This window comes from Culex pipiens, chromosome 1 (assembly GCF_016801865.2).
Source record: "Culex pipiens pallens isolate TS chromosome 1, TS_CPP_V2, whole genome shotgun sequence".
NCBI lineage: Eukaryota > Metazoa > Arthropoda > Insecta > Diptera > Culicidae > Culex > Culex pipiens.
This window is the reverse complement of record NC_068937.1, coordinates 118,372,297-118,399,421: the sequence shown is the minus strand read 5'-3', so window position 1 is coordinate 118,399,421 and position 27,125 is coordinate 118,372,297. Positions and strand designations below refer to the sequence as shown.

At 38.3% G+C, this 27,125-nt stretch overlaps 2 protein-coding genes across 2 annotated transcripts in view; both read right to left on the bottom strand.

Annotated features, from left to right (window-relative positions):
* Positions 1–27,125, bottom strand: part of LOC120426233 (scavenger receptor class B member 1) — a 60,357-nt gene that overhangs the window by 19,439 nt on the left and 13,793 nt on the right. The window lies entirely within an intron of this gene.
* LOC120431875 (uncharacterized) lies at positions 3,059–3,971 on the bottom strand. The gene is made up of 2 exons (XM_039597006.2): positions 3,497–3,971; positions 3,059–3,419 (listed from the first exon to the last, which is right to left on the bottom strand). Exon 2 carries the CDS (start codon positions 3,413–3,415, stop codon positions 3,059–3,061), a length of 357 nt encoding a protein of 118 aa, XP_039452940.1. The 5' UTR covers positions 3,416–3,419; positions 3,497–3,971.

The window sequence follows — 27,125 nt, the reverse complement described above, 5'->3', positions numbered from 1 at the left end:
TAATAGGAGAAATTTAGATATATTTTGCTGTTTTTTTTATTTTGTTTTAAGAGCTTTAAAATTTTTAAATATTTTAAACATTTAAGAATTTCTTGGATTTTAAATTTTGTATTTTTTTATTTGAAAAGTTTCTGGAATTTTGAAATAAGAAAAAAATGAAAATTTGGGTATTCCAGGATTTTTTGAAAATTGGAGAATTTAAGTAATGTCGAAGATTTCCGTGATTTTGAAATTTTATGGTTTTAGGAATTTTGAAGATCAAATTCGGGAATTTTATAAATTTTAGAATGTTTGGAATTTAAGAGAATTTAAAAGTTTTGAATTTTGTTAAATTATTGAAAATAAAATAATTTTATGAAAAATAAAAAAATTGAATCTTATTAATCTTGGATTTTTTTTTATTTTTTGGTTAACTTAATTAATAAATATATGAATATGAGATTTTTAAAATTAAGGTATTTAAGAGTTTTAGGATTTTTTCTGAGATTCAGGAATGCGGGTAATGACTGGAATTTTTTTTTTACAATAGATATAAAGTTTCCGTGATTTCAGAATTTTATGATATAAGATTTAATTTAATTATGCTAAATTATTGTAAAATAAAAAATAAAATAAATAAATAGTTCGCTTTACAGCATTGCTCTAGCGTTCTCGATTGTGAGAATCCTACTCAAAACTAGGTGTCCGACGGCTTGATTGTTGAACCTCTTTTTAAACCGAAGCTTCCATACACCCCGGGATTTGAACTGACGACCTTTGGATTGTGAGTCCAACTGCCTACAAGCGATTCTATTGAGACAAAAACAAAATATAGAAATTAATAAACATTAAAAGTTTATGTAACAAAAAAAAAATATATTTTCGGAGATTTCTGTGATTTTTTTTTTGTTTTTCTTTCAATTTTAAGAGTTTTGCAATTTTGAAGGTTTGAAGATCAAATTCGGGAATTTTAGAAATTTAGAAAAATAGATTTGAAATCCTAAATGTATTAGAAGTTTTCGAAATTTTAAAAATTTCAGAGATTTTATGAATTTTCAAGTGTTTAGAATTTTAGAGGTTTAAGAAATTTAGAATGTTGTTCAATTATTGGAAATTATGAAATTTTATGAAAATTAAAAAAAAATGAGATGTTTTGGAAATAAGGAACTAAGCATTGGGAATTTTAGGATTTTTTGGAAATTTATGAATTTAACTAATTCCTTTATTTTATTGTTAATTTCTGTTATTTTAAATTTATTTTGTTTTGAATTTAAAGAGATTTCAAGAATTTATTGGATTTTCGAAAAACTATTTTTTTAATTTTTAAAATTTCTGAAATTTTAAGATTTTTAATTTTTTCTATTGCGAGGTGCAACCTGTGTTGATTGTTAATAAAATTTGTTTTTCTTTCTGCAGAAAATAAAAAAATAACAATATAGGTAAACGGCTGTTCAAATTTCAAACTCGACGCGGATTTTCTGGCGGAGGACGTTTCGGCTGTTGGTCATTCGGACATGGTCATCGAGAAGGAATAGACTCTAAACCCGGAAGTTGCACTTCATAATACAAATGATATTGCACGATAGTTAGCGGCTTCGGCTACCGATCCTTGAGGCCACTGTTCCCGAGCTAGCGGCGTAATTTATTTTTGGTGTACAGGTTCATCGAGATGGACATTTGATCAGGAGATGACCTGGTGGATGGTTCAGTGGTGTACGCCCAAACGAAGCTCGTCTGGGTATGATAATGTTATGGGCTCACCTGATGGGCCACGGCAAAACCAACGATCAGCGGGAAGCTTCCGGAACTAAATAATAAATTATTCTAAATTAGTGAGCGGCAGCAACAGCGAAGGCGAACTTTCCAAAGAGAACAGCTCCGATTGGCAAAAAAAGTTTAATCCAGAGATTAATGGAGAAAATGTAAATTATCATTGTAGACTTTCTTGCAAATCCTATATTTTTTTTCCAAATTACAGATAAACTCTAAGAAGATGCTCGCTGACTCCGGTGGTGATTGCGCGATTGGTGAGCTTGGTGTACGACGGCAGCGTACGCGTGCTCATGATAGAAGAAGACAACGAGGGGAATTTTGATCAGGATATCCTAGAGCTCGTAGTTTTGATTGCCCTTGTATTGAATGTGATCTATTATTTTGAAATAAAAAAAAACCCTTGCCCTTGGCGGTTGACGGCTGCTTCCCAGATGCCACACTGGTGAGGACCGGATGGCGTGCCACGGTTTGCCGACTAGTTACGCCGACAAGATTCCACGGGAGGCTGGGCTTTCTACGGACTCGACGTGAAACCAGCGGGACCGTGGCAGTTCCTCCAAGATCGCTACGTATGTGTCAAGTTCGCGTGGGTGGATAGCAAGCTGGTGCAAGACGATTGTTGAATCTTTGTACGCAAACATCTTCACCTTGGCCACTCGCTTCATCAGCCTTGCCAGGAGCCACACTCCAGTCGGGGTAGTGAAACCTGCCGGATGGGTGCGACGTAGGTCCAAGAAATCGTGTAGTGTTCTACACGTCTGTTGTAAAAGTATCTTGACTTGATCCAGGTGCAACAGGTTCTTCTTGAACTCGATCCACATTTGCTCGACCCCGGCACAGCCAACTTTGTTGAAACAGGATCTTCGCTCGCGCCCTGACTTGCATCAGCCACCGGATGGGGTCGATAAGCTTTGCCAAGTCGGGCAGTAACTGGCGCTTCATGTTTGGTCTGTCCATGTGCACCTTGACGGTGAACGCATCTTCTTGCGGCAGCTAGTAGATCCCCAGCGCCTTGATGGCTTGGCGTTCGTCGGAGAATTCGATTGGCACCGCTGCATTTTAGACGTCGGCGAAAGGAAGAAGCATATCGTCCACGTTATAGAACCATTTGCGCAGAGCGAGGCCGACCTTGTCAGCAATCTCGTCGATCTGCTCCACCAGATGCGCTGCTTCTGCCACCGAATCTGCACCGGAGACCAGGTCGTTCACGTACGTGTGTCCTCTGATCTGCTCGGCAACCTCAAGACATTGCTGCTCAAAGTCTTCGGCAGTTCTATTGAGCGCTGACATTCCTAGGAACCTGGAGTTAGTTCTTTAGCCCATAGATTACGGTCAGAAGGCAAAAATGTTGGATCGATTCGTCGGGTGAAGGCCCCTGCTGCTTCCCTTCCAGGTTGACGACCACCGTGGCCGAGGCCGACGTGACCTTCTCCGTATCTTCCGGTTGTCGTGGATGGTCGCGGTCAGACTTCTCCGGTTCTCGACCATGCTGCTGCCGCTGCTGGCACATCGTCGGCATTAGGGTGTGCGGCAAGTTGACTACGACGGGTACTTGTTCGCCGTGCGGGACTTCGAAATGAAGCCGTGTAGTTCCATCGATCTTACCGGGGTTGTTCTGCTGGATCGAGTGCCGGTAGGCCACTTTCGAATAAGCGTTTCCCATTGCGCTAACCAAAAAGAAAACAAAACAAACAATCACCTTTTAAATTATTCCTCAGTCTGTTGGACAGCTACGGTACAGTACCTTAGTCTTGAGCTAGTGGGTAAAAAAGCCGTCTCCGAAAAATGCGAGGCGAGATGCCACGTTTCGATTGAACCGGAACCAGCAGTGACACGTTTTTGCCGTCGATTCACTCACGTTCCATCGCTGCTTTACTGCTGCTGGCACTCGACCGGATTTTGGGCGTCTTTTACATGCCGCCGCCACCGTGACCACCGCGGTGCTTCTGGTTCTTGGCCGGCTGGGGCCGCTCGTCCTCCTCTTCACCGTCGTCGTCCTCGTGCATCACCTCGCCGGTGTAGTACAGGATGACATTCGGGATATACGGGCGCCTCCTGCACCTGGACGGGTTCAAGAACGAGTCGTTTGGCAACTTACATCCGCCGGTTCGTCCAAAAAGTCCGGATCGTGATCTTCCGACGCCGACTCCACGACTTTTGCGGCACTCTCAGTTCCAGACATTTTTCTTGGAAAAACTCTACCCACAAACGGACGGAACTAGTTGCAGCGCGAACCCGGAATCTGTTGCAACGTACGAGGGGACACACCACACGTCGTGCTACGACTACGACGTGTGGTGTGTCCTTTCAACTACGTTGCAACAGATTCCGGGTTCGCGCTGCAACTAGTTCCGTCCGTTTGTGGGTATTAGCACAGGTTCAGCTGCTCCCGCTGCTCCACCAAAAATTAAAAAAATCTGGAGCAACACGAGAAAAGGGCGGATAAGCATTTTGACAGCTGGAACTATTTTGCAAATTCCGAGCCATCAGGTAACTTTTTCGCAAAACTCGAAATGTACAACAATAGTTGGCCTTCTCAGCTACCTTTTAACACTGTGGGTTTTGTCAAATAGATAATTGTTGGCTCGGAATTTGCAAAATGGTTCAGGCTGTCAAAATGCTTATGCGCCCTTTTCAAATGTTGCTCCAGAAATAACAAAACATCACAAAAAACATAAACAAGGCCTACCGTTCTGTAGTGTTAGTCTGTACTAAACTGAAAAAAACAAAATGTGGGGCAAAATCTAATATTTTTGAATATAATGCAATGCAAATATATGGAGATGATTTAAGTAACATAATGACTAACTTTGCGCTCGTTAATTTGATTATAGGAGTGAAAAAAAAATATTTTTAAATATTTTTTCAAAGTTTCAGTTGACTACCTGGCACGGTCACTGTTTGTGTGACAGTGGCGGCATCTATGTTTTTAAATCTAGTTCTACAGAAATGACACCAGGGGGATCTAGAGTAAAACAAAGGCGCACCTAGTGGCAGTTTTAGGAAACTGGCCGTCAGGTGTTCCATTGCTGTGATATTAAAAAAAAAACTTTAAAATATTTTAAACACATACAAGATTTACTTAGACAAATTTTATCTAGAAAAATTGAAATGCTCAACTCTTCCTTAAAAATATTGCTATGATATTATTTTATTTTTAAATAAAACATGTAAGAAACTTCAGTTTTTATTTTTTCTGAAATAATAAAATATTGAATGGAACTCGTTGCAAAACTAGTTTTTTTTTTCAGCACTCGTCCAATTTATCCAACTCGTTGAACCTCGTTTGATAAATGTACAACTAGTGCTGAAAAAATCATCTTTTTGCCATTTGTTGCACTATTACGAAATGTAAAGAAATTTTCCAAAACAATCGTTTAAGAAACATTGAAGATTGGTCTTCTTTTGCTGCGATACAGCGGATAAAAGAAAAACAAACAGGAAAATCGGATGTCAGTATCGCAGCAAATGGTATTTTTTTAATGTTAAAAAAATGAAACATTTGAGAAATATTCTGATCTCCTCAAACAAATATATTGAATATTTTGAAATCAAGACTAACATTTCCAAAGGGCGTATTTTTCTATGGATCTAAAGCTGCGGGTGTTTGTCCCCTGAAAAATATTAATGATAAGAAAAAAATAAAAAAAAAATGGAATTTCAGGTGATTGATTTTTTGTAAAAGAAAAGTCAATTTGAATTTTCGGTAAATCTTTTCCATTTACCTTAAACCAGTTTTTAGGCTGAAATAGTTTTATCCTTTAATAGTTCAAAACCTTGAATTAATTTTAAGAAGCGCAGAAAGACTGTTAAAATAAATATCAAAGAAAAAAGTTCACTCACATTAAGAGCAGGGATATATCAGGTCAAAATTTGAAAAATCTGGCAACATATCGATTTTAAATCTGGAAAAATTTGGCAGATGAAAATCTAATTCTGAATGGTGAAAGAAAGGCAGGAAGAAAATTAATTCAAAATTTGATAGAATTCAGATGGTTTAACAGATTTTATGGCCTCAAAAATTAACATTTTCTTTAAGAAAGTCATACTCTTTTTTTTGTTTTGAATTAAATTTGTTCATGAATTTAATTCAAAAAGCTGTTTAAAATGGGCATAAAGTCACAAATTTGCAAAAAACTGTCAATATCTGGCACAGAAAAGGGTGAATACTTATTCTGGCTGACACTTGAAAAATTCACAGATTTAACTGGCAACCTGGCAACCCTGAGTATAGCCTTTTCCCAGTAAGGACGGCAAAATTATAAACTTTTGTTAAAAATAAAACACGCACAATCTGACGGTACAAAGCACTAACAAACGAATTGCTCTACGGATAAAGTTTTAATTAAATCCCACTTTCATTTCCTCCGCTTGCGTTTTAACGCAACGAGTTGCTGATTTCGCTCGTGACTAATGGTTTGTTTGAATCCTACGAAACGGTTAAACATTTCATGCAAGGTTTGACACAGCATTGTTTTTTTTTACAAATTCAGGTTGGTCATCTGCTTTGAATTGGCATAGTTTTATTTTTCTCAATTTGTGCCGAATCCTGTAAAATCAAATTGAAACATTTGTAACCTTCTAGCTGATTGCTTTTAAATTCACTAGTTTTCCGCTCGAGTTCAACGAATTATCTTAGCAGGGAGATTTCCAAAAATTGCTGCTTTTTAGCAAGTCACTGTTTTTCCAGCTAAGGCTACATAATTCTCAAAGGCAGTATGCTCGACTAATTACAGTGAACCCCCGCTAGTTTGACAGTTATTGTTTAACAATCGAGTAGGGTCTCTTGTTAACTCTGAATAATAGCAAGTGTGCGTCAAAAACTGTGTTAAAAAGCGATGGTTTGTCGCATTTTGATTCAAATTTGACGAATCAATAGGCTACAGGTTTGTGTTAAACCTCCGAGGTTCTACTGTACACTGTGCAGGGTGACCTGTCTAGATAAATAATCAATTTCCCTCTTCTTTGCACGAACGAGACACGGCCCAGTGGGTGGGCCTGGTTGGCTTAGCCCGCCGACCGACATCTACGTGACAGCTAGTTTTTACAGAGTCACGTGGAGCCGAGGCTTTCTGTTGTTTGCCCTTTTTTTATTTTGAAGGTATCAAAAACAAAAAAATCCCCGAAGACAAATCCAATCACCTCCTAATGACATCGGTGCCCGGCGGGGGTACGATGTGAAGGTGAAATTTGATGTAACTGTGGTACACAGCACAGTAAAAAAAAGTTATTTTATAAGACATATTTGATGAAATTTTATTAAAATTATATAATGCAGTGGCGATGTTGTAGAAAACTTGTTGCATTGTGTTGAACGAATTTCTGTGTAATGGTTCTTGCTTTGACAATAACAGATATTTTTATCTGCTTCGCATTTTTGATTTTTTTCCAATTTGACAATAGTTTTGATTTAAGAAGCTTTCAAGACTACAAAAGTTTTTTTGGAGAATTATTGCGGTACTGCAGGCAATTTTTGGTAGTAAGCATGATTTAGAAGACCTTAAATCCAGTTAAATAAACCAAATATTACAAGAATACCGTATTTTTTATTTTACTGTTTCACTTTCACCGTGTGCCAAAAGAACTCCAGCGAACCTGCTCTAAGCTGGAGGCCACGTGTCAAGATCATCCAGCAGCTCCGCGCCAAATCCGAAAACATCATTATCTCCAACTGTGCGTGTGCTTGTGATGTGATGGAAATTGGACTCTGATTAACAATCCTACGCCCTGGGCCCACGCCCAGTAACCTGTGCCCGCCCGTTGACACATGGCACATGGAATTATTGTTCTGGGAATTGACTGTCGGAGCAGAAACAACTCCCTGATGGCCCCTGTCATCAGCGGCCTGGTTAGAGGTTAAGGCCAACCGGCCTGGTTGACTCCAGCTTTGCCAAATGGCAAGAATTGTGAAATATTCAGTGGGGTTAACTCTTGCCACAGTTGGGTCTCAAAAAGTTTTGATATGAATCTTATATTAATAAATCTTATCTCCGGTATACACAATTGTAGTTCATGTAGCAAGTTGCAAAAAGTAGGTAAAAATCGTTGGATAAAACTACAACTCGAGCTAAAAAAAAACAAGGTTTGCAACAAGTTGAAAACCGTCAACTGGTGCGAATCGGGACTACAGTCTGAATAGGGACAGCAGTTTTTAGAGCACTTTAAACACATGGTTGGAACTCCATACATCCTGTTAGCCCAAAAAGTGTGACGATTGTTGAGTTCTGTCGCTGGTATAGTGTAAATTTGTCCAAGCTAGTCACAGCCTACTTAGCATAAACAACTCTCAAATTTGAATCTCTTATACCACTCGCAGATTGACAGACAGACCTTGTTTTCGCTTTATTTACCAATTCTGCGTAATTCAAGAAATGTTTTCAAACATGATCGATTTGTGGAGATTATGTAGCTTTAGTGGCGCTTGAGTGGGGGTGGGTTGATAAAATCGTGGTTTTAAACATGAAAGGAGCAGATTTTGCAGTTGCGAATGGGGGATGGGAGGAAGACGACCTCCCACATTTTTTTGTTCGATGTCACAGAATTCAAGCCATTTTACCAGCACTAGCTAAATACTTGTTCCCAAACGAATAGAACGATGAGCCATGATTATTGAACATGCAATTTTAAACTGCACAGATTTTTCCGGCATTTTGGAGCATGAAAAGTAAATAAGTTGCAAATCAAACGGCTGACACGCGAGGCGCGCGAGAAGAAAAATGAAAATTCAAATCATGGCATGCTGCGATTTTGTTTACTTGAGGCATCTTCTCAGTATACCAGTTTTGATCGGATGAGGGGTCAATGCATATTTTATGTAGCCGGTATCTGTTTACGATTACCAAAATTTTGTAAAAAATTAATAATTAAAAAATTGAACGAAAAATGGGATGTTGTCGTTTGAGTAACTTTTAAAAATGTTGAATATAAGGAAACTTACTAGACAATTAAAATTTGGTTTTAAGTAAGTAGGAAAAGAAAAACATATAGGGGAAATTCTCGTATATTTGGCAGGTTAAGCTCTCGCTCCTAACTCCATCCAATTTGCTGATTTTTACTATTGAACACTGGAACGCCCAACGCATGGCCAACTTACACGGACGCCCAAGCCTCCCAAAAAAGGTGGAACCAAGGGCATTTCAGTGAGCAAAAGAGTTCCTCAATTTTGCCCAGAGTAACGAGAGTTTCTCAATGTTCCTCCGAGTTACTCCGGTTGCTTTCACCATTCCCACCTACATAGATCAACCTTGTGTTTGAAAAAAATGTCAAGTGCTGTTGCTAAGGTTTGTTTGTTTTGAAAAACAAAATCTTTTATCTTGCAGGCCCAAATGCCAACAGCAAGTGACCGGATTTACGGGGGCCAAATTTAAAAAATTTCCCTCCCGTCAGCAGGCGGACGCGTTTGTTCGGAAGCACGGCAGCGGATCGGTCCGGGTCTGCTTCCGACAGCGGATGTAACTAATCGTCGGCGGGGGCCATGTTCAATTCGGGGTTCCGCCTGTGGATTCCGTGCGGGTTCTGATTGACAATTACGAAGAGATCAACGCGGCTTGATCGAGGGATTGAAGCGGGAGCTGGATGAGCTGCAGGGGTCGGGATCGGGGACAGGGAGAAGGGGAAGAAGCTGGAAAAGTACGGCATTAATAACTTTCATCAGGACGAGGATGGTTTCGTGTACGTTTACACGAATGGTTCCTGGGAGGGCAATGGGACGGCGGCGGCCTGTGCCGGGCTGAGGGTATACTTTGGCGAGGGACACACGCGGAACGCGGTCAGTGGACGAGCGACCAACAATTGCGGAGAGTTTCAGGCGGCTGCGCTAGCGATTCGATTTGCCCAGCAGCATGGCATCAAAAGACTGACCGTGAACACATATTCCAAGTTTTTGATCGATTCCGTCACCTAGTGGCTGCCTGGCTGGAAGCGGAACGCGTGGAAGCTGTCGACGGGGAAGCCCGTTAAGAACCAGGTCGACTTTGAGGATTTGGACCGGGAGTTGGATGACAAAAGCATCAAGATCAAGTGGAACGTCGACGTTGATTGTGGCATTTTGGGGAACGAACGGGCGGACGCGCTCGCCCGGGAATGTTCGGCAATATTCCGCAGACAGAAAGCGAATCGTTGAAACTTTTGTTGATAAGTGGCTTTTTATTCTAGTTTACAATTCACTGTTTTCCAAGTTCTTAATTAGTATGTAACTGTCCAGAATCTTTATTTTTTGAGAAACACTACTCAATCTCTCCGAATTGAGATCCACCTTGCGGCGTCGCTTCCGGTACGGGTCCGTGCCCGAGTCCTAAGAATCGTGTCGCTCGTGGCGGACCGGTCATCGGTCCTCACCTTTTGCCGCTTCATACTCTGCGCAATGGCGCGCTTTTGGTGATCCAACTGCGGGAACAAATCCTTTTCGAGCGCTTGCTTGGCCGCGTTCATTTCGGCCTGCTGGGTGCTGTGGCCGTTGGAGCAGGCCAGGCCGCCGTGGAAGTAATCAGCCATCATGTAGACGCGCGTGCTGGTCGGGCCGTTGCACTCGATGACCTTGCAGATCGGAATGTCCGGCTCACCGCCGTCCATCGTACGCAACGTGAGACAGCATTGCTGCAGCTTGCTCTTCGGTTAATCCGAATCTTGCTCAGACTTTCGTCCTCCTGAAAGAGCGCGTATGCAAAGACTCGATCGGCCGTTTAGATGCCACCGTCGAGCAGGAGTGCGCCCATCATAACTTCAAAGCAATTAACCAGAACGTGGCGAAGTTCCAGCTCGTGGCACAGGTCCGACTCAGCGCGTACAGCATAAATTCCTCCAGGTAGTGCTTTTTTGCGAGTACATGTTGATTCTGGACCACCTGGGAGAAGATCGCGGGGTTAAGAAAGCTAGACTAAATAAGCACTTCGATTAACCTACCTTCCTCCAGATCTAGAAAAAGCAATGAATTTTCCGGTTCGGATGTGTGCTGAAATTTTCCTTGTTTATGTCAGGGCGATAATTTTCACATTGGCGAAAAAAACATAAACAAACAACATTGTCATGGTTGCATATACCAAGGTATCGACAATCGGGTGGGAATTGAAAAACTCGGGAGGAAGCTGAGAAACTCAGAGTTACTCCCAGAGTTTCTCACTGAATTGCTCTTGGGTGGAACAGTAACTTCAACTCGCTGGTTCTCCGGCATTACTCAACCAATCGGGACGATTCTTGTTTCCAGTGATTTGTGAGAATATCTAGATAATCCTAAAATTTTGCAGAACTTGATTTGAATAAATCTGTAATTTCTGCGACCGAAAACATCGTTCCACCTTATTTTAAAACAACTACCTCCTCGGATTTTTTGGCGAATTTTTTTACACGCGAAAAAAAAAGTTAGAACGATGTTTTTGATCCCATAAATTACAGATTTGATCAAATTAAGTTCTGCAAAGTTCTGGAATCATCTAGACATCCTAACAAGTCACTGGAAAGAAGAATCATCTTGATTGGTTGAGTTCTGCCCGAGAACCAGCGAGTTGAAGTTACCGTTCCAACTTTTTTGGGCATTGGAATGTTAAACAAATAACTTTGAAAAACTTTTGATAGAAACTTGCTTGCTCACTACTTATTGAGCTTTTTATCACTCGATTTCAATTCAAAACGCTTTTAATTAGCTTTAATTGAATGTCAAAGTTCTGACCTGCCAACATTAGAGGCACGCTTTAATTAGATGCTGTTCCCCTAGGTTACATAATGTAGCCAGCTTGACAAAGTGTGACATAGGAGAGAGGGGATAATACTTTATGGATGACGCCCAAGGCGGTCACTTTGGCCCTATAAAAGTTTCCGAGTTTTATTACAAGAGTTCAGTCAAAAATGATGAAGTTAAATTGCACGCCGAAGTGCCGTTGAGTCAACATTATGTGCTGGATGGAAATACATGTTGTTATCCAAAACTAAAAATACATAACTTGCTACTTTTGATTCTTTTATAAAATTCAAAATATTCTGACTACACGCACTATGGACGACCCATCGGTGTGCAAAACTGCTATAAAAACTGGTAGAAAAGTTGCAGCTCTCCACCGCGAGAGGCAGCACCTGTCCTGCCCTCGTTTTTGAACCTAAAGTTCCACATATGTGCTTTAAAGCTTGAAATTTGGAAAAAGAAGCACTTTTTTGTTGTTCTATTCAAAACTAACAAAAAAATCCAAATATTGTACAGTAACAAGGCTGAAACAGCTGTCCCAATTCACCCCATGTGTCCCATTTCCGGAAAACACACTTTGATTGTTTGTAGTAAAACATTTGTTTTCTCGCTAGAATGTGACTTGCCTTCAAGATAAGTGTCTAACTCTAAAACAGTATCGAAATGATTTTTTCAGTACTGTTATTTTTGATGTCAAAACGTAGGCCGATTTGTGATTCGAGAATGACGGGAAATGTTAATAATTGCACAATGGAATTGTCCAAAAAATAATTTTTATTTCGATTTTTATTCTGCAAATGTCAAAAGTAAGCCAATACGACAAGATGGCACCACACTACCAAGCTGACGAACTTGAGCACGGTTCTTGAAGAAACAGTCTCCGTGCTGGGACGACGTCAAGACGACGCTTTAGGCTTTTGAACTTTGGCCTGTCTTGGGCGCTTGCTGGCTGGTTGGAAGGCATCGTCTTTACTTGATTGAATTGTTGCTGCGTTTATAATTTATTTGCTTACAAATTATGTCGACGCTTGGCGTGGTTTCGCTTGCTCATTGGAAAGGGTTTAATTTATTAGGGGTGAAAAGGGGATGATTTCACCTAATTGATACCGGTCGTGGATTCTTTGCCAGCGAGTTGTAGCGTCAGAGCGTGATTCTTGTTCTAATTAGAGGCTGCCTGATTAGCGGGATCAACGCTTGATGGGCGCCGTGTTTAATTATGCTAATCAAACTTTTTGATGAAGCTTTTACGTAAGATTAAACATCTTTTATTTGAATATTGGAAGAAATTAGCCTTATGATCTATATGAAATGTATTGTAACCAAACACTTTGAACTATTTACACATTAAATCATAGGGCAAAAACTACAAAAAAATACAGTTCATTCATGTAAAAGCAAATAATTTTCATCACGCTCTCGCTCTTCCAAAAACATAGTAGCAAATTTATGCATTAAAATTCAAAAAAAATTGCAGGTCTGATATTTGGCACCATGATAGAAGGGCTCTTTCCCGACATTTTGCGGGGTGCATCGAAATATTTCGTCTGGGGGTCTAAAGAAACTTTTCTTTAAAATTTTGGAATCTTAAGAGATACCCCCTGATTTGACTTTTAAGGCAAAAATATGTAAAAAAAATCAATTTTGTATCGTTGAAGTTTGTATGGAAAAATTCGCAAAAATGTATGAGGAAAAGTAATAATTTCAAAATTTCAACAAATGATGGCGTTAAATCTGTCGGATCACTGTCAAACGTGTGAGATTGTTATGTAAAATTAAATGATAAACAACTTTGTCCAAGACCGCAAAACGATCCTGTTTTTGTATGAAAAGATATTTTTTCGTGATTCAATAATCTATAGCGATGAATGCTGATGTATGCTGAAACGACCTATAGAACAACCAAAGTAAAATCTAGAAAAACTGCTTCTTAAACTGAACATAATAAAAAAGCTTAAATCGATATTTATGAGTATTTCTTGGGACAAAATTCCCAAAAAAAAAAGATGACCATATCAAATTTCCAAATATAACAACCCATTTTGGGTGCATACCTAACTTAGAATTTTCGTACAAGTTTCACGTGCCAGAGGAAATTTCTTAATTTGATTTATTACTTTCAGTGTCTTCCTTGAACCAGACATTGTACCAGGAGTCTCTCCAGCACAACACATTTCCTGTGTACTGACTACTGACATTGCGTTGGTGGCGTTTCGAGCTGCGTCAACCTTGACAAAATGGCCCGGAAAATTTAATATCAGATGCCGATGCATTATTCATCAGATATACTTTTTAACGCTTTGCACTTGGCCGTGTGCTGCAACTCGATACTGTGCCAGCAAGTTATGGTCGTAGAAGTTGATGATTTTTTTTTCCTCGAATTTAATAAAGGTGCTGCAAATTCTTAAAATAAAACTTGATTTGAACGTAGTGAGAGAGTGATATTTATAGCCTAGAATAAATCTCATTTTATAATTTTTATTGTGATTTTGTGGTAAGCTTTTTGACATTAATGAAATAATCAAAATTGACTAATCGTTCAATCAAAAAAACTTCGTTAGCTGTAAAAACCCTTATAAATAGTAAATTTATTCAAGGCCTTTTTCGCTCAATCTGATTGATTGGTTCATTCTGATGGTAATCCACAGAAAAAAAATGGACCTCATTTGCTAGTTTATTTCAGGTCTGGCATACGGATCAACCCACAGCCTTATTACAGGTGCGGTGACCGTCCAGCATCCGAATAAGCTCGGAACGTTCCCACCTCTGAGAAATTACATCAAAGCAGGGTGGGTGCCACCTAGTGGTGTGAAAGTGCGACTTACTATATAGAAGACGCTGCTTTCACTCTGGGGACTAACACTGACTCACCAAACAAACACACACACACAAACAAACTGTGGAATGATAAATATTTGCTCACTGGATTGATTCAATTAGTGAAAGTGTGCTGTGTGGCACGTCATTATCTTTCCTGTGCCAGGGCATAACTTTCTCCTGCTCTGTGGTGAGAAAAATGGATGCCGAGAATACCACAGGACTGGGATGGTAGGAAGTGAAGCGAACAGGGATTTAATGATGGCTGTGGAAAATTTTGATAAAGTTTAAAGCGGAAGTACCGATTGACACCATCTTTAATGAAAAAAATCTTATTTTTTCAGATTTACGATGCACGTGACAGGAAATGTTACAATATCAAAATTAAAGTTTGTTATCTCTATTTGTCTGCTATACTACGTCAAAACCTAGAAACATATTTTTAATTCTGCTGTCAACAGAACATCGCAAGCAAAGGTCACCAGCGTGGTTGAAAAATAAACTATTGTGATATTTTCTGCAAGGCAGCATCCAACGCCAAGCTCCAAAAATGGACTGCGTCAACGGCAAAACACAGCACAGTTTCGTCGCTCTGTTGTCGCCCTCGGGGGCATTTGCACGGAACAAAAACTGTTTGCACTGACATCATTAACCTACAAAAATGCCAACGGGATTTGGAGATTCGGATGTGGATTCCACGTACAGTGTAGAATTTGTTTGAATGCAATATAAAAGCAAAGCAATCCACTTTAATGACCCCCGGGTCTTTTGTGGTCTCTGTTGCAAGTTTCTGCTTATTTCTAGGCGTCCGAAGGTTATGTGTGGTGAGTCACCCGAAACCTCTTTTACGCAGATGGACCGACGTTTTACTTCCCCATCCGATAGAAGGCCAGGTGGACAAGGCGGGAATCGAACCCGCGCCCCATAGCAACTTAGGGATCGGCAGCCAAAGCCGCTAACCACCGCGCTACGAGGCCCTCCTTGAATGCAATAATGTCATATTAAAAAAAAAATTTGTTATTTATAATTATACAGTGACATCCCGTTTTTTACCACACCCGGTTTTGGCAACAAATTCTTCATATCTTCCCGATTTTGGCAACACCCAAATTTGATTTGATATGTTTGGACTCGTAAGACTTAAAAAAAGGATGTATAAGTTATCTCTCAAAACATAATTATTTTAAAGCAAATAATATCTTTTATCGGAAATATTTTTTTTAAGGACACCGAATCATCTATTTTGTTTATTACGTGATTGATTAATTTGCCCTTTTAACCACATCGTCATTATACAAGGCTAACGATGTTTATTGATGATTTTCCCACAAATATTAGTAGTTTTTCTTAATGCACACTTTTTAAAATTTCACCTATTTTGGTAAAATAAAAATCACGTCTATTGCCAAAACCAGGATGAAACTGTAATCAAAAAGAACTGATCCAGACAACATTTTTTCGATGGGTCAACCATGGTACCCTTGGAACGAGCTGTCAAGTAGGACCATTTCTGTCAAGAAGGGCCGGGAAGCATTTTTTTTTTTCAAATTGATTTTAAAAATCCATTTTCAATCCTATGCGTCCGTAAAAAAGATTATACTCAGAAAAATAAGCTTTATCGTTGTGAATAATAATGTCTCAAATTTAGGCTTAATTTTTGGACCCAATTGGATCTAATTTTTGATAATTTTCTGGGTCCACCCTTAAGCTGTGTAATGTATTGCTTATTTGTATATGAATAATGTGTAATTATGAACGTTTTGTAAAATCGACTTTTCTCTTGTATTTTTTATGTATTTTATGTATTACTATGAAATTTCAAGTGCAATCTGCTTAAAACAATTTCAAATGCATCCTCCAGCGTTTATAACCTTTTTAACATGTTTGAGTTTATTTAAAAATATTTTGAGTTTAAGCGAATTTTGAATGTACAGTACTGCAAAAAAAAAAATTCGCAAAATGAATATATAGAATCGAAAACTGAACAAATGTCTGTGAGTATGTATGTATGTGACCAACAAACTAGCTCATGTTTCTCGGCACTGGCCGAACCGACTTGACCCATTCGACTTGGTTTAGGGTCCCATAGTTCGGGTTTCATACAAATTGATGTTTCGATAAGTATTTCATAAGTTATGCATAAAAATGCGTTTTCTCATGTATTGGATGTTAGATAAATGGCCAGAAATTGATTTAAATGTCATCATGTTACACATCGTTGGATAAGTAAGTAAAAACATTTCCAACAATTCCAAACATCTGGCAACCCTGTCTCAAGTTATGACCAATTAAGTGATATTTATGTACTTTTTGAGGTCGGATCTCACTTAAATGTATGTAAACTGTATTCAGATCTATCATTCGACGGTTAGGTAGTTGAAATACCTTTCGAACGAGTCCAAAACATTGAAGATCTAGCAACCCTGCCTCATATTATGACCACTTTGTGTACTTTTTTAAAGCCGGATCTCCGTTTTTGGGAAGTAGTTTTTAGGAAGTAGTGAAGAATGCAATGTTAAAATTGCTGCTTGTTATTTAATTTTTTAATATTTTTTTATTTTTGATAAAAAATAAAATATTTGTTATTTTTGTTATTTTTTTTTCAAAGAACAAAAAATTGCAAAACGGATCATTTTTTAACATTTACAGTCGGACCACTTGTTCCCGAGATATCGGTGATCAACGAGGGCTAACTGGGCAAAACTGAGAAAATCTTATTCTTTTTGTTTTTTTTTTTCTTCGCATGAAAATATCTCAGCAACCAAAGGTATCAACGAAGTTGACTTTATAGCTGTCGGACACCATTGCAAGTACCAACCACTAGTGTCTTCCTTTTTAACCACAAGGACTTCGCCGCCCTGGGCTCCTAAGTGTATGAAAGTATTGCCAGAAGCGATGGCGCCGGATACCCATATTTACACAAAGAATTTTAGAGCGCCCGCCGCGGGATTCGAACCAGCTACGTTGAACTTTATCTAAGTACTTTTTGATTGCAAATATAATTTTACTTTAAAAATTAATTTAAAAAAAATTGGTATCTTGTGTAACTTTTTTTGTTGTTTTTTTTTCTTCAAAAGAGCATAACTGGGTCAAAGATTTTTCACCTATTCTAGAATTTTCTGAAAATATGGAATTGTATGTTCCCTAAAACAATTTCAGTGACAATAACTGATTAGCCTGTCCCATTTTGAGGTCATGTCGAGGAATTTCAGGTGCTCACTTCTTAAATGATAGATTATGATGTTAGGAACAATGTTTTCTTAGACAAGAAAAAATAATAAAATACTTTCTCGCACCCCCTAGTCGATTTACTGAAAAAAGTCACTTTTTTGAACAAATTTTCTTAAATCGCTTGGAATCAATACAAAAACTGTTTCGATCAGGTGTGTATTATCTTCAAACGATAGATTTTTGTCCATAGATTAAGATGCACTATCAATATTGGACCAAAATTCAAGTTTTTGGACTCTCCCAGGCGGATTTGAGTCGAAAAATCGCATTTTTTCGAAACTTTTTTCAGAAATGTTCATTTAATTTAGGGTAGCCTATTTTTCTCAGTGAAACCAATACATGCCGCTTGTAGGAAATTTCATGGCGAACATTTTTTCCTCTGAGAAAATGCAATTTCGACACTCCAGAGCCGAGATATTTGAGTTTTAGTGAGGAAAAAAGTGCCAATTTTCAAAATTTCTCAGAATTCGGAAGCAAGGCCTACTAATTCCACGATGTAGCAAGCATATGTCTCAAAGGTCAGGGTATGCTTTTTATAGTATTTTTGGCCGCTGAATCCGAATCTGAAATCAAATTTAGTGTAAACAGTGATGTTTTGGAGCTACACACTTTTGGAATGTTATTTGCGTGTTCAAGATGCAGTTTTTGTAAATATTTGTTTGTTTGTCTATACATGAGATGAACGGGCATTGAAGTTTGAATTTTCCGAGGATTTCGAATATGACAAAAGTGAGACTAAAAAGTGCCGCTATGGATGCCTACAGGACAATAACTAACGTTGTAAAATGTATGTTATAGAAAAATCGAAAAACTATGAGAAAAACTGCGATTGGCCAAAAAGTTATTACCGTAGGCTTATAGTTCATGAAATTCCCTAACTTTTGAACTAAAAGAGTATGGGTATTGAAGGCTTAGGGGTTAAAAAAAAACATTTTTAACAGTAATTTGCAAAAGCTATGAGAAAAAGTTAAACCAATCCTGGATGTCTATGGCTTATTTTGAAGTGCTTCAAAAGACATTTTGAATGCATCTAAGAGAGTTGGAATTGATGAAGTTTAACTAAAATGCGAGCAATTTTAAGATTTTTTTATATTTTTTGGACCTCAAACTTCATTGCCCGTTTTACCCCACTTCCCTTTGTCGTAGAGGGCTCATATTTGGCATGAGTTCATCTCATGTATAGTCAAACAAACGCTGAAAGTTTCATCCAAATCGGAGCACCTCGATACGACCTCTAGAACAAACCGAGCAATATTTACAAAAACTGCATCTTAAACACGCAAATAACATTCCAAAAGGGTGTAGCTCCAAAACATCACTGTTTACACTAAATTTGATTTCAGATTCGGATTCAGCGGCCAAAAATACTATAAAAAAGCATACCCTGACCTTTGAGACATATGCTTGCTACATCGTGGAATTAGTAGGCCTTGCTTCTGAATTCTGAGAAATTTTGAAAATTGGCACTTTTTTCCTCACTAAAACTCAAATATCTCGGCTCTGGAGTGTCGAAATTGCATTTTCTCAGAGGAAAAAATGTTCGCCATGAAATTTCCTACAAGCTGCATGTATTGGTTTCACTGAGAAAAATAGGCTACCCTAAATTAAATGAACATTTCTGAAAAAAGTTTCGAAAAAATGCGATTTTTCGACTCAAATCCGCCTGGGAGAGTCCAAAAACTTGAATTTTGGTCCAATATTGATAGTGCATCTTAATCTATGGACAAAAACCTATCGTTTGAATATAATACACACCTGATCGAAACAGTTTTTGTATTGATTCCAAGCGATTTAAGAAAATTTGTTCAAAAAAGTGACTTTTTTCAGTAAATCGACTAGGGGGTGCGAGAAAGTATTTTATTATTTTTTCTTGTCTAAGAAAACATTGTTCCTAACATCATAATCTATCATTTAAGAAGTGAGCACCTGAAATTCCTCGACATGACCTCAAAATGGGACAGGTTAATAACTGATGTATAAAATTAGCATAAAACTTTTTTATCCGTGTATCATTTTTTTAGTCCCCATTCATACATACAACTTTTGCAAGGACACCAAAGTGAACTAAAACTTTTTTTAAAGACACAGATTGTTGAATTTTTACATATCATTTTTTTATGGTCAGCTACCAACTTTGTGTGGAAGAGAATATAGAGAAACTGATGATGCAATTTTTTTTTTTTTTTTTGAAACTGGGAATGCATTGACAAAGTTTCATTCAAATAAAAAATATAGAATCATTGACTATAGAATCATAGAATATAGAATGCGAACTTCTAGAGAATTACTCTGATATATTTTCCACAAACATTTTTTATTAATTTTAAGTCCCTTTTTTCTTTGTGAGCATGTTTAGAACAAAGGCCATCACGTTTTCCTATTTTCGGCTGGATTTGCTCTGCTACATCAGCCGTTTTGCTGCCATCTGAGCCAGAAAGAGTTAAGTGTTCTAATGTTGGATCGGGCTTCCATGTTTATGCACACAGCTTCATGGCATGGCAAGTAAAAAAGTCGTGCATGCTGCCAAACCAAAAACTCAATTTTTGTTTTCACATGGAAGTTCCACTTTATGTTCACAAAACACTCCAATTCACAACTTGTTCAACACAATTACTTTTTTATGTCCTTTTCATAAATTAGTCTCGAACCACCCCTCGGTGTATTTGCACGGAAAAGTTTGCGGAGTACCGGGCTGGCTGCTTTATCTACGAGGGCACTTTTACGGAAAACATGAGACTCCCACCAGATTATCCCCGACAGAATCCGAGGGCTTTCACCGAAAAAGTTAGAAAAGTGAGTTTGTATGTCTAATGGCTATGTAGTTATGTACTTTTGTGCTCATTGAATTAATTTCCGTCCGGTGGGAGATAAAGTGAGATAATCAACATCGAGGGATGGTTGTTTTTTTTTTGGTTGTCTCTTTGTAACTACTTAAACATATTACCAGGTTAGACTTTCCGAGCAGTAAAAGTCAACTTTATCGTTTGCACTAGTTTTCCGGATGAAAAAATGGAACTGGAACCGGTGGGTATATCCAAAGGGTTTAATGAGCACATTTGTTTGCTCTTGTGTAGTTTTTTTTAGCTAGAAGCCGTTCAACAGTGACATTCGTATTTCTAGAACAATATTTTAAAAGGGATTAGTTTGTAAAACAAAAAATCCATTGCTTACTTAACGTAGGTTTCTTAAAATTTTAAAATCAGAAAAGTAAATTTTTAATTAATCAATCAGTAGCAAAGTTACTTAGAAAACGAGTAGCATTTGAAATGAAAAGAATAGTGATGAGTTTTAATTACTTCGCTGTTAAAAGTGCAAAGCTGCTGGGACTACCGTATTTCTCAGAGAGGACACAGGTAATGTGTTTTCTTTTTTTGTTCAAAGGATGCAGCCCTAATGCACCTTTGGACTCCGTAATGATAAAAGGAAGAAGAGGAAAGTCATCAGAGTGTCTTGCGAACCTTCGTGGTGAACGGACACTAGAGCTGCGGTATTTTTTACTACCTAAGCTCAGAGTTATTTCAAACAAAATTCACAGTCTTTTTAAAGACTACCTGAGTTACTTTCCAAAATTCTAAACAGTCTTTTCAAGACTAACCCCACCTGAAATTTTGTTATATTTTACAAACGAAGCCATCTTTTTAAGAGAACTTTGCTTGCAAAATGCGTCAAAACAAAGGTAAACGCAAATCTTCTGAAGATTTGGTCGTTACGTCGGTGAAGCGTTTGAACGCTAAATCGGCTAACGGAAACAGAAAAAGAAAACAGCCTCATCCGAGGTCTGATTCTGATTCTGAAAGTGAGGTCAATCCTCCAATTCCATTGGCAAATAGTTTCGGTGTTTTATCCGAAACTGTTGACAAGGATCCTTCTCCTCGTACTGAGCCTTCTGCCGTCGAGAAACGAGTAAAGGCTCCGCCAATTGTAGTGACTTCTGTCTCCGATTTGGCCAGCTTTCGAACGCAACTGAAGAATTGCAAGGAAACTTGTAATTTGAAGGTTTCGTTCCAGCTTGGTCGAAGAGGAGAATGTCGCTTGTTGACGGAATCTTTACAAGATCACCATACTTTTGTTGGTTATTTGAAAAACCACAAACACAATTTCTACACGTATGAGACCAAGAATGCTCGTCCATTCAAAGCGGTCCTGAAAGGTCTCTCCAACGACTTGTCGGTGGATGAGATCAAAAACGAACTTAAGGTGTTGCTTGGCTTTGCCCCATCCCAAGTAATACCAATGAAGAAAAAATCAAACGGGAATATTTCTCGCTTTGGTTTGACTTCACAATTTTATCTGATTCATTTCAACAGAAATGAAATCAACAATTTGAAACTTTTGGACAAAGTTCAGTTTTTGTTCCATGTACGGGTAAAGTGGGAGCATTTTAAGAAACATGGCGGTAATGGCCAGAATCTGACCCAGTGCCGGCGTTGCCAGGCATTCGGTCACGGTACTGATCATTGCGCCATGATTCCAAAATGCATGGTTTGCGGGGATTCTTCTCACGACAAGGACAATTGTCCCGTGAAAGAAGTCACCCAATTTAAATGTGCAAATTGTGGTGGAAATCACAAATCAAATTTCTGGGATTGCCCCATCAGAAAAAAGGTTTTGGATTCTCGTGCTAAGCATCAGCCGAAAACCAAACCGAAATTTTCTCAAAGTCAGGTTGTACCTGCATCTTTAAATCAAACGTTCGTGCTGTCTCACTCGAACAATACCCCTACCATGGAAAAGTTAGGTAACACTAATGGTATTTCTTATGCCAACGTCGTTTCGGGTTCGGGTTCATCCACGAATTTTAAATCCTCTACCAATCTTCCTGAAATTGGGCAGGTACCTCAAATTTCATTTGAAAATTTTTCTGATGGCAACGTTTTGGGATCTTCTGATCTCGGCGATGTTACGTTTGAAAAAATGACTTTTTTGCAAAACTCACTGTTTGGTTTGATTAAAACAATGAGTAATGCTACATCCATGATGGAAGCTATCCAGATTGGATTAAAATTTGCGAATGATGTTGTTCTTACCCTGAAGTTTAATCATGGATCTAAGTAATTCCATCAATATTATGAATTTTAATGCTCGCTCTTTAAAAGCGAAAGAAAATGAATTTTTCAGTTTTTTACGAGTTCATAACGTGCATGTTGCTGTTATAACCGAAACATTTTTAAAAACTGGCACTTATTTGAAAAGTGATCCAGATTATAAAGTTATAACCAATAACAGAATGAATCGAAATGGCGGTGGAGTTGCAATAGTTATCCACCGTAGTATGACTTATAGCACGTTACGTGACTTTAAGTTAAAAGTTATTGAAAGTTTGGGCATTGAACTTGAAACTTCTTTTGGGAAAATTATGATTGCAGCTGCATATTTGCCTTTCCAATGCACTGGGGAAAATAAAAATTATTTCAAAGGGGATTTGAATAAACTTACTCGGCATAGATCTCGATTTTTGATCATCGGTGATTTTCATGCCAAACACCAATCTTGGAATAATTCAAAAGTAAATTCCAATGGTAAAATTCTATTCAGAGATTGCACTTCTGGTCTTTATTCGGTTTTATATCCGAATGGGCCAACTTGCTTTTCTTCTGTTAGAAATCCATCAACAATTGATTTGGTTTTGACAAATCAAAGTCAGTATTGTGGTCCTTTAGTGACTCATGCTGATTTTGATTCTGATCATCTTCCAGTAACTTTTACACTTTCTCATGAAGCAGTTACCAGACCCAATAGTTCTGTGTTTAATTATCACAAAGCTAATTGGGACAGGTATCAGCATCATATTGAGAATAATTTAAATCATGATTTTGTTTTAGAAACCAAAGCTGATATTGATTCAGCCTTGGAATCTTTAACTAATGCAATTTTGGATGCTAGGAATATTGCTATTCCTAAAGTCCAAGTCAAATTTGATTCTCCCATTATTGATGACGATCTTCAGCTTCTGATTCGTCTGAAAAATGTTCGCCGAAGACAGTATCAACGTTCTCGTGATCCTGCACTGAAGCGAATTCAAAAAGATTTGCAAAAGGTTATTGACCACAGATTCACTCTCCTGCGAAATGAAAAGTTCGCAAGAGATGTCGAACAAATTAAACCTTATTCCAAACCTTTTTGGAAACTTTCAAAGGTTCTTAAGAAACCTCAAAAACCAATCCCTTCTTTAAAAGATGGTGATAATATTCTATTAACTAATGGGGAGAAAGCTCAAAAACTTGCTCAGCAGTTTGAGAGTGCCCATAATTTCAACTTAAATGTTTTGAGTCCTATTGAAGATCAAATTTCAATAGAATTTCAGAATATTGTTGAACAAGAATTTTCATCAGATGAAGTTTTTAATACGGATCTGAATGAAATAAAATCTATTATCAAAAAATTTAAAAATATGAAGGCCCCTGGTGAGGATGGCATTTTTTAAATTTTAATTAAAAAATTACCTGAAGCAACTTTAAGTAGCTTGGTCAAAATTTGCAACAAATGTTTTGATTTGGCATATTTTCCCAGTAGTTGGAAAAATGCCAAAGTAGTTCCGATTTTGAAACCGGACAAAAATCCTGCCGACGCTTCAAGCTATCGGCCCATTAGTTTGCTTTCATCTATTAGTAAATTATTCGAAAGAATAATTCTTAATAGAATGATGACGCACATTAATGAAAATTCAATTTTCGCTGATGAGCAGTTTGGATTTCGCCTTGGGCATTCAACTACTCATCAGTTGTTGAGAGTTTCAAATTTAATTCGAAGCAACAAATCTGAGGGCTATTCTACTGGCGCTGCTCTTCTAGACATAGAAAAAGCATTTGACAGTGTTTGGCATAAAGGTTTGATTGCGAAATTAAAAAGGTTTAATTTTCCGATTTATATCGTGAAAATTATCCAAAATTATTTGACGGATCGTACTCTGCAGGTATGTTATCAGAACAGCAAATCTGATCAACTACCTGTACGTGCTGGCGTCCCTCAATATTTTTACTTCTGACTTGCCTGATTTGCCCCCAGGATGTCAGAAATCACTTTTTGCTGATGATACAAGCATCTCCGCCAAAGGTAGAAGCCTTCGTGTCATCACAAGAAGATTACAAAAAAGCTTGGATATTTTCAATTCTTATTTGAAAGAATGGAAAATTACTCCAAATGCTGCAAAAACTCAACTTATTATTTTCCCTCACAAACCAAGGGCTGATTTTCTTAAACCAAAAAGTCATCACATTATAAAGATGAATGAGGTAAATTTAAAGTGGGAGGATAAAGTGAAATATCTTGGACTTGCTTTTGACAAAAACCTTACTTACAAGGATCACATTGAAAGTATCCAGGTTAAATGTAACAAATATATTAAATGTTTGTATCCACTTATAAACAGGAATTCTAGACTTTGTCTCAAGAATAAACTGTTAATTTATAAACAAATTTTCAGACCTGCCATGCTTTATGCTGTGCCGATCTGGACAAGCTGTTGCTTAACCAGGAAGAAAAAACTTCAGAGGATTCAGAACAAAATTCTGAAAATGATTCTGAAACTTCCTCCCTGGTTCAGCACCAGTGAACTTCATCAATTAGCCGAAGTTGACACTTTGGATGTTATGTCCAATAAGATAATTGATGCATTTCGACAAAAATCATTGCAGTCTTCAGCTGCATTGATCCGCTCTTTATATAGTTTATAAGTTAGTTTTAAGGTATCCCTTTTCCCTTTTGTACATGTAGGACCTCCTACATTTGAAATCACTGAATAGCGAAAGCTACAATATTTCATGAATAAATGAAAGTTGCTAGTATTTAAAATTGAGGTGAAAAGTCATCGATTGTGATTGGACACTCAATAATATTTTAACTGAATGAATGTACATGGAAAAGAAAAACTGAATAAATATAAATTAAAAAAAAAAAAAAAAAAAGGAAAGTCATCATTTACGCTTGAAAAGAGCAAAAAAGTGAATTTCAGTAATTAACTTTTACCGAGTGCTCAACCATTTGAAACGTATGCTTTTCAGGACCGTCTCTAAGTGAGATACCTACGATGGGGACATTTCAAATTTAAATGAAAGCAGTTTACATTTTGTTATCGTTTTGGTTCTAGTCCTGCTAATGGACAATGGTCACCCTAGTTATTATGGTATGTTTTACAATCGAAATCATCGTTATCATCTTCTTTCGAATCAACTTTAGAAATAAGAAAAAAAAACACATTAAGGTCTAATTGTCTGTGATTCGAAGGTTGCACAATTTCGTTCCATTACGTCCATTGTGATGTTATTGTTTTTTGCTCTCTCCGAGCAAAAGCCTATTAAACTGTCACGCCACGCTCTGTTTTTCCGTTGCGACTGCCAATTTGAGATTAAATTTGAATAAAAATAAGCCTCCAGGGCGGAGCAAAAAAAGCACACAAAAGCGTCAACGTCGTACTGATTGCACGTAACGGTAGGCACGCTACGCAACAGAAGTAGGGATCTGGAGTCAAAATGATATGCTGAAGAACTGTCAAAACGTGGTGATAAGGAGCATACAAGGAAAATATCATGAACTTTTTCAATGACCAAGTTCTTAGAGATCATGTTCAAGTTCATGATCAAGTTCAAGATCATATTCATTCTAGTGATAAACATTTTATGATTTCATCTCCTTTATAGTGACTCCTCGACAGGAATTCAAACGAATACATTCATTGTTAGCAATTCCCATTAATATCGACCATGATTGGGAAAGCAATGCTGTTCGCATTGTTGGTTGTAAATTTCACGACTTTTGGCCAATTACGTCGTTGAGGGAGCTGGATTTTGTGACGTTCGTTTTTGTATTTATTTCATCTACTTTTTTTTATTATTGTGATAATTTGAATGTTACAAATTGGAACCAATTGTGAGTAATAGCAGAGTTTGTATTTTAATTTGTTTAGCCTGTTGTTTCGGAGAAATTCGGAGAAATTCGGAGGCGCATCATCACCGGTAGTCGTGCCTACTACGGACTCCACAAGACCTTACGGTCTGGTCACCTTTCCCGGCGTACAAAGTGTACCATGTACGAAACGCTGATAAGACCCGTCGTCCTCTACGGGCACGAGACGTGGACGATGCTCGAGGAGGACCTGCAAGCGCTTGAAGTTTTCGAGCGACGAGTGCTTAGGACGATCTTTGGCGGCGTGCGTGAAAACACCGTATGGAGGAGAAGGATGAACCACGAGCTGGCGCAACTCTACGGCAAGCCAAGTATTCGGAAGGTCGCCAAGGCTGGCCGAATCCGGTGGGCCGGACACGTCGCAAGAATGCCGGACGCGCTGGATGCGCGCCAACCGAACCAGACTATCAATCCGGTGAAGTTGGTGTTTATTTCGGAGCCGGCTGGAACGCGGCGGAGGGGGGCGCAACGTGCACGGTGGTTGAACCAAGTGGAGGAAGATCTGGAAAGTGTGGGAGTTCCGCAGCGGAATTGGAGAGTAGCAGCCCAGGACCGAGTCCAGTGGCAGCGCATCTGGAGACAGCTCATGACCCGGAGGTTGTACGAGCAGTAAAAGTAAAGTAAGTAAAGTAAGCCTGTTGTTTCACAGTACTTGTTCGGTAACTGGGTTCTGTTTATCTGGGCTGCTTTCAACTGGGTGTTCGATAACTGGGCTGTAGCCTAGTTTAAAAGCAGACAAATGTCAAAAAACTCT